This window comes from Juglans regia, chromosome 9 (genome assembly GCF_001411555.2).
Source record: "Juglans regia cultivar Chandler chromosome 9, Walnut 2.0, whole genome shotgun sequence".
Lineage (NCBI taxonomy): Eukaryota > Viridiplantae > Streptophyta > Magnoliopsida > Fagales > Juglandaceae > Juglans > Juglans regia.
In genome coordinates, this window is record NC_049909.1 from 9541090 (window position 1) to 9550307 (window position 9218).

At 37.5% G+C, this 9218-nt stretch overlaps 1 protein-coding gene across 1 annotated transcript; it reads right to left on the bottom strand.

Annotated features, from left to right (window-relative positions):
• Positions 1-6261: 6261 nt before the first annotated feature.
• On the bottom strand, positions 6262-7047 carry LOC108979829 ((+)-cis,trans-nepetalactol synthase NEPS1-like). Its single transcript, XM_018950597.2, has one exon. It carries the CDS (start codon positions 7045-7047, stop codon positions 6262-6264), a length of 786 nt encoding a protein of 261 aa, XP_018806142.1.
• Positions 7048-9218: the final 2171 nt, after the last annotated feature.

Below are 9218 nucleotides of genomic sequence, written 5' to 3' on the forward strand. Positions count from 1 at the left end.
TCACACTAACAGGTATAGTGTCTTTCTTGAGGTTGATTTGGTGATCTCGAGCTCGATGAGGAGGTAAAGAAGTAGGTTCATCAAAAACCTTTCCAAACTTTTGTAGTAACTGCAGTATTTCTGGACAAGGATCATTCTGAGGTTTCATGGTTTCCACAGCCATAAGTTGTAACCATACTCCTTTAGAGCCCACTTTAGAGATCATAGAAATTTCCTTATCATCAACTAAAGTGCTAGCATATGATGTGAGTCCTTTAAAACAAACTTCTCTTCCATGATAAAAAAACTGCATTTTTAAGTCTGTGAAATCCCACAATATTGGTCCAAGTGATGAAAGCCAACTTACTCCCAACACTACATCACACCCTCCGAGAGATAATGAGAAAAAATCAACAACAAATCTGGTGCCTTGGATTTGAATACCAACACCAATAGCTTTGCCACCACTAGACAAAACATCACCATTAGCCACTTTGACTTGCAAAGCTTGCCCTTGCTGCAATTCTAAGCCACACCTGCCTACCAGAGCAGTATCTACAAAATTGTGGGTGCTGCCAGAATCAATCAATATGACTACCTTTTTTTTATGAATATGACCAACCATTCTCATGGTTGTAGTGCTGGGAGAACCTACCATAGCTTGCAATGAAATGGAAGCTATGTCAGCAGATTCAGGCTCCTCTTGGATCTCTTCCACAATTAATTCCTTCTCACTCGTATGAACACTAGTTTCACCCATTTCCATTCCATCTAACACATAAACTTTTGGCCTACTGCACTTATGGCCTGGTTGCCATTTCTCATCACAAAAATAGCATAAGCCTTTCTTTCTTCTCTCTTGAATCTGAGACTCACTTATTTTTTGATAAGGTAACTTAACAATAGGTGGCTTAGGGTTTCCCAAAACAGAAGGTCCCATATTAGACGGAGGAGAATCACTAGAACTAGGTCTCCACGATCTCTTTGCACTCCAAACATACTGTTCTTGAATTTTTGCTAAACCAAATGCATCATTTAAGGAAGAAGGATTCAACATACGTATTGGCAGCCTAATCTCATCTTTCAAGCCACTCAAAAAACAACTTAATTTGTTTCTTTCAGAAATGCCTTTAATACGATTGGAAAACAGTTCAAATTCAGTTTTATAAGCAGTAACTGAATGAACCTGTTTCAAACGTGTTAATGCCTCCATAGGATCATCATAGGCAGATGAACCAAAACGTACCTGCACTGCTTGAATGAATTCCTCCCAAGAATGAAAAATTTCCGACTCACTTGCATCCTGGAACCATACCAAGGCATCATTGTCCATGTGGAATGAAGCTATAAAGATCCTCTGGCCAGGAGGAACTTGATGATACAGAAAATATTGATTAGCGCGATAAATCCAAGCAGCAGGATCCTTTCCACCAAATCTTGGAAAATCCAGTTTTATTTGTCTCATATTAAATATGTCAGGTATATTTGTGCAGTAGACTCCCCCCGAACCATCATCTGTTTCACCTTCTCGCGAGTGATGAAAACCTTGTCCATTCCTTGTATTGTGAGCATTACTTTCCAGCTAAGGATTATAAGGAAGCTTCGAAAGATGCTGCAATAATTCAGTAAATTTCCTATCCTGTGCCTCCCTTTCCAATCTTGATGTTTCTTGCTGCTGAGCCAGGATCGTAATTGCATCCTCGATCTGTTTTTGTTGTCTTTCTTGCCGCTCCCTTAACTGATTGACAGAATCAAGGATCTGTGCATATGATCTCGTGCCTTCCGCCATTACTGACAACTGATACCAATTGTAGTGAACCTTGTATAGTCTAAGAGAAACTGATGAGAAATGAGGTCATTAGCCTCCTAAAATCCAACGGAGTTACGATAGAGAAGAGGAAAATATAGAGAGAGAAGAGATAGAAGTCGAGAGAGAGATTGAGTTTCACTTGAATGCCGAAGTTGGCCTCTTTCCCAACTTACGGCTACTATTTATAGAAGAGGGTTTCGGTTACATGAGCCGTTAGGAAAACTACAGAATTTGACTCAAACGACAAGCAAGAACGACACCGTTCTATTTATTCCACCTTAACACTAAACGACACGATTACAGACAGTTAAACAAGCCAACTGACACTTAAACAAAACTCTGCGTTTTGGTCATTTCTTCCCTGCGAGTCCAGACTTCAATCTGAGCAAAAGACTTCAACCCTTGTTCATGCAAAGCTCAGACATCACTTACTATAGCCCGTAACAGAGCAACAAACCTACATTTTTGGACAACCACCGTCATCCACACTAGGAGTTAAACCATCCGTGACAGATCATCAAGCCACTGCACCACCATGGAGACCACCGTAACCCTCTCTTCACCATCGAAACTGCCCCGAACAGAAACCACCCAGCCTCCATCTCCCTCACATTAGTTCCTCTTTATCCCAACGTCAGAATACACTCACCGTAGCAACCATCAACCGCTTCCATCATGCACCACGAAACACGTGCGACACCCACTGTAAACCGAGAACCACCAAGCTTGGCACTGACCAAAACTCAACCCGCTTCCCCCATAAAAAATCAACGCAACGCATGCACGAAGGCCCTAACCCATGCACGAAAACACCCAAACCAGTAAGCCAACCATGTGATCACCGTGCCCTGTAACACCGCTACACCCATGCACCCCCACCGTATCGCCAACCACCACCACCGAAAGTAACCCAACTGCCGTGTTTTTCCACGCCTTAACCTCCCACAAAGTTGCACCCTCACGGCCTCCCTGCAGCCCACAGCCTCCGCTAAGTCCAGCAGCCTCGCCACTCCGAAGCCAAGCCAACCAAGCCGTTGCTTTTCCCTCAGATCACCACCATGCCCAACCACCAAAAAGCTTTGGATGGGGTGCTCTGTTTTGCACCACCGAAAACAGAGGAATTTTTTCCCCACCATAAGCCACAACCCAGCCACCTCACGATGCCAGTCCCTTCCACTTTGTCACCACCTGCACAGAAAACACTATCGGACACTTCACGCCGCCCCAGGCCACTGCTCTCTCTCGGTAGGCCCACTCAAATCCTCCCCACGGTCTCCTCTATGTCTCTCCCTGTTTCTCTCGGATTCTCTCTCTCTCTCTCTCAGTGTGCAGCCGCCCAGCTCGCCGGAGTATTCACCTCAGCCACCCAGCCCCATCGCGGCTCGTTTTCTCCCGGTGAGCTTAGTGCTATCATGGGTAATGTTTTGTATTTTCAGAACTTTATTTTTTTATTTTTTGTAACGTACTCACCAAAGAACCCATGCATTATATGAATATTTCCCAAAATACTCCTGGTTATACCTTGGGCTTGGTTTTTAATTTACTATGTGAAGACTTGATTTTAAGTATAAATATTATTACAGAAAATAATTAGGATTTTAAAGTATAATACTTTTATTGTATTATCTAGTATTGAATTTTATAGTTTGATTTTAATAGTAAATAAGTTAGAATTTAATATCTTAGTCGAAGATATTAAATGGATATTGAGGAATTTGGGAATTGATGTTATTTTTTGGGTTATGAGAATTTTAGGTCTTGAGGTATTAAAGTAGGTATTTCAGGTGTAATTACAAAGTAACTTTTCAAATTGGAGATTTATTCAAGTTACATGAATTTTCTATAGGTGGCGATTGATATTCGTTTGGTACTGTTGTGAAGATTTTCTAAAAAGCTAAAAATTCCAGATAAGCAGGGTTCTTATGCTAAATTTGCATAAAAGAAAAAATGAACTGAGGTTGATTTGTAAAATATGCATGATATACTTTTAAAATAAAATGTGAAAACAACCTCAGTATATGTGTCTTGCATTCACTCATGAAAATCTATATGAAAGAGAAAAATACTTTTTGACATGAATAGTGTGGACGTGAGCAATATTTGACATGTTTCTGAAATGTGCAAAAGTGCGAATATGAAAATTGAGATTTTTATACATGTGATATGAAATGTTTTAGATTTGTTATTGATTATTTGAAAATTATATGAATATGTTCATCACGTAGTTTGATATTATATGGATATGAAAAAGCTTTGGCATACTTATCTGTTTTGATTCTGATTCTGAATATGGTTTTGATATGATGATACCGGTTCACGTGATATAGTTGGTACCAACATGATATGATATGACGAGTGCACCCACTTTGGAAACAAAGTGGTCTTTTATGTGTTCTTTCCTGAGTGCACACTCGAGGCTCTGAGAATGAATAAGAGGAAGTTTCACAATTTGATACTGTCTGGTTTGGCCATCGAGGATAGCACAACTCTACTACAGGGGTTAAACATGGTATATGATATGATATGATACGATACAGTATATGATATGATAAGATGAAGATGTTCATTATGTTATGTCAAAGCGTATTTGAATATGAAAATGGTCTTTGAATTTGAATATGATCTTTGAATATGAACAGTTGGTATTTGAGTATGAAAAGATTGAAAAGTCGCTCTGATTTTTTGATAACACGTTTCTGAGATCTACACATGAAAATGAAATGTCTTATTTCTACATACCAAACTTTCTGAAAAGGCTAATGTTTACATACTAGTATATGTTATCTGATTACTAAGTTGTTGATAACTCATCCCTTATCTTCATAACATTTTTCAGATAATTTTGATAGTACAGCTGGGGATCAAAACTAGAAATTATGTATATGGCTATGTGAGCATAGCGGATTAAGTACAAAGATGATATTTTGGTTATTGGAGATGTTATTCCATAGTTCTGTTTTGCTCTGTTGACTTGGTATCTTGGAAGGTTGGTGTTAAATTTGAGATTTTTGTGGTGTTTAGATTAATCTTATTGGAGTAGTTGATCTGAAACAGTGAGTTGTACGTAGGGGTGATTAACGGTCCGGTCGGATCGAACGGACCGACTGGACCGACCGTTTTGGTCCGGACCGGACCGGACCGAGACTTAGACCGGTCCGGTCCGGTCCATATTTTATAGGACCGAAATCATTCGGTCCGGTCCACGGTCTACGGTTTTTTCGGACCGGACGTTTTTTCGGACCGGACCGGACCGAATAAAAAATTTAAAAAAAAATATTTTTTATATATATTTTATATATAATAATTGTACAATTAACAATATAAATTTTTAAATATATTATTAATACTTGTTAATATTCTATAAATTAACAATATTTTATATATATCTTCATTTAACCTATCATTATTAACAATATAAAATTTTAAATATATTATTAACACTTGTTAATATTCTATGAATTAATAAATATATAATATCAATTAGTTAATTATATAGTAATTATATAAATTAATAATATAATTTTCATCTAATTTATTATCATTGACCATATAAAATATTTTTTTATTGAGTTTGTTACATAATCCACATTAATAAGTCACTTAATTTAATTTAGTATTTTAAATAAAATTTTTTATTAATTATTTAAAAAAAAAAAAGAGGGCGGACCGATTAGACCGGACCGGACCGGACCGATAGCTATCGGTCCGGTCCGGTCCGGAAAAATAATGGATCAAAAATTTTCGGTCCATCGCCGGACCGGACCGGACCGGACCATTTGCAGCCCTAGTTGTACGTGTCGTTGAAAACTTTGGAGTATATAACTATATGGTTGAAAAATGATTTTGAGTGACGAGTAACGCTCCGATCCATCAGGGACCGGAGTGTTATACTTTTTAGAATATAGGTCATATAGTTTGAGACTTCTATTGAAGCGTTACTATAGGCTAAATAAAAAATCTCACCAGCTTTGAAAAGCGCATGACTCGCTTAAATTTTTAATCCTCACAGAGCAAAATACAAACCCTTAGGCCTATAATTATAAAAAGGAAAAAAACATGATGTTTGCTAACACAATAAAGGTTGAAAAGATTTATGAACATTTTAAAATTAAAATTATATTTTAGAAAAATATAAACTAAACAATACAAATCAATGAATTTTTTAAAAAATAAATATTTTTTTTAAATATTTTTTGAAAGAAATAAAATACCTGAAATTTAAAATTTAATTTGTCAAAAATGACTAGAACACGAAGCTTTTGCTGTAGAAAAACAAATACCAACACATACAGACATACATATATACATACACATACACGTACACAAATGTGTGTATATATGTACACACACTTCTTTCGTCGTATTTTTCATATACCAATATCCTTAAAGCCTTTGATTTCATTTCCAGACGACAGTTTTAGTGGTTTGGAGTCTTGATGGTTCAATCCCTATTAATACTTATCTTGATTGGCCTAGTCAAGCCAGCCCCCATCAACCGCCAGGTCATGTCCATTGACAAAACCAGAATCATCAGATGCAAGAAAGAGCACAACGTCCGCCACATGCCCCACTTTCAGTGCAATTCCTTTTAAGCTTGCATGCGGCTCAAATGCTTTCTCCGCTTGCTCTGCATCCATTCCAAGTAAACTGCATGCCAATGCCGTCGCGACTCCAGAGGGTGATACACAGTTCACCCTGATCCCATACTTCCCTAGTTGCCTGCTTGCCGATCTAACGAGCCCGAGCACCGCATGCTTTGACATATAGTAATCGGTCTTTTGGGTTGCACCCTTGCTTCCTGCTACACTTGCGGTGCACACGATGGTCCCCCTCACACCCCTTTCAACCATAGCACGTGCTGAATGCTTTACACATGCAGCCATGCCACGCACATTGATCTTAAATAGGTGGTCAAGGGCTAGCAAGTCGAGGTCAAGTACGGTCTGCTCTAAACTACCAGTAATCCCTGCATTGCTAAACATGATGTCAAGCTGCCCATATTTCTTGACCGTCAATTCTACCATAGCTTCGACCTGCTTTTCATTAGCAACATCACAACGTACGAATGTGGAATAGTTCAAGCCAATGGATTTGGCAACCTGCTGGCCTAGTTCTTCTTGGATATCAGCAATCACCACCATACGTGCACCATGCTTGGCAAAAAGATATGCAGTCGCCTCCCCGATACCACTAGCACCGCCCGTGACTATGGCCACTTTGCCTTCTAGCTTCCTTTTGTACAAAATGGATTCCGCCATTGTCATGTAAAAAAGTTTTTCGATGGATGTGGCAGTAGCTGCTCCTGCTAAAAGATGATAAACAATATATGGCAAACTTTTAGACGAAGTTTGAAGACCAAAAATCTGATTTTACTTGACAAAAGAATGAGAATAGTATGATTGCACACGCGCGAAATTTATGGACAAATTCGTTAACAAGTTGAAGAGTTTCGATAAAATTATGGATTCACAATCAGTTAATGGGGTAATTACGAATGATTATGATGGAATTATGGATTTAGATTTTAAATGTGGGGCTACATTCAATGACCATTTAAGATTCAATGACCGATTTGATCATTAAAGATATTGCGGGTGAGAAGTGAAAGTTGAAACAGAGCGAGCTCTCCTAAGAATTAAGGGCACTGCTATGGGTCCCGAATTCGGGACCCATTTTGTGTCCCGAATAGGTATTTTATTTTTTTTGTTTTTTTTTATGTATTTTTTTAATCATCATAAATATTTTTAAAAAAAATAAAAAAATCACAATATCATTAAAAAATATTTTTCTAATCATTTAGTAAAAAAAAAAAAAAAAACACACATTCGGGACACACTTTGGGTCCCGAATTCGGGACCCAAAGCATTTCCCAAGAATTAATGTATCCGGCATGCAGGACTATAAGCGTACCCAATAAACTTGCTAATGGCATTGTAAGGGCTTGTTTGTGTAGTATGTTTCATCTCAAAAGTCTAAGAAGTTTTTCCGTTAAAGATCATCTCGTCTCAAACATACAAATATAAAGATTCACTGGAATTTTCAAAAATACCAAAACATCATAAAACTATTTTCTAAATAATAAGTCAAGCAAAAATAAAAAGAAAATTAGCAGCCACCTCGCTGTGGCTCCCATCTCGAGGTGGCCAGTCTGGCGACCATAGATGTCAGAGTGTCGACTGGCCAACACCATTGTTGCCTAGATCGGGCTGCGGGTAGTGGAGCCACCATTGTTGCATTTTCTTTTCTTCTTTTTATTAATTTTTAAAAATAATTTTATTGTATTAACATAAAATATTTTGTTACTATTCATCAAACCTATCAAAACATCTCCCAAAATGATTTTACAACTATGCCCGAACATCTCAACTATTCATGATCTTATGTTATATTCAAACATGCCCTAATTAACGTGCTAATCCAACAGTTACTAAAACAATAATTGTGTTTTTTCAATTTTATTCTTGACCAAGAGGCACTGTCACCTGTTAGGTTTGAAGGCGAAGTTATGGAAAATAATGAGTGAAGCCACATAGCTACTAGTCAGCGTAAAAGAACTGAGATGGAATAGTTTTTGGGGCAGCTACACTTCGATAAGCTTTATAATTTCCTAGCTAGCAATAAATGCTAGTGTACAAGAAGGCGCCCCTAATTAAGCATTTTTGGAGATGCAACGCTTCGGTCCACCACAAAATATAAACCCGACTACAAACAAATGAGTATTTGTGATAGATTATTTATGATAAAAATAATTATTTATTATAAAAACAGATTCATTTTAATAAGAAATAATCATTTTGTAAGAAATAACTGGTCACAAATAAATAATATTTTTGTAAAGAGCCCGAATCTCGCATAGAATTCAGGAAATCTGCCCACTACATCACGAGGTAATGAAAAAAAAAAATTTGAGAACGGACACAACTTTAAAACATCCTGATAATGAAGACTGCTCGAAAGGTCCGAAATACACAAACAGGTTGCTTCAGAACCAAAAAGAAAGGAAATCAGAACAAAACCTCGATCAGGGAAGAATAGATTGACGTACCGAAAATGCTGGGATCGTACGTGTTGGAAGAATGAGAGGAAGAAGGACGTTCAGGCTAGGAGTGGAACTTTCTCTCCCTCCTCTCGGAAAGGTCGCAGTTTAAAGTAAAAATACCAACGACTCCTAGAACTCAACGGAGAGAGAGAACAATTGAACCCATGCATGCATCCCACCTATTATGGTGCAAAGGACAAAATTCTTCTATCTGTTTTTATTTTTTATGAATCGATTATAATTATTTTAAATCAATCAACATAATTATACTATTTTATTAGTTTGAATTCTAATAAAAAAATAGAAGATAAAAATAAAATTAGAAAATTAATAGAATATATCATGATCTCAACCGGCCATTTGAATGGGTCACCGAATGATCAGTAAAGA

Excerpts from the sequence above, each read along its gene's own strand:
- LOC108979829 (XM_018950597.2), bottom strand. The coding sequence starts at position 7,047 with ATGGCGGAATCCATTTTGTACAAAAGGAAGCTAGAAGGCAAAGTGGCC.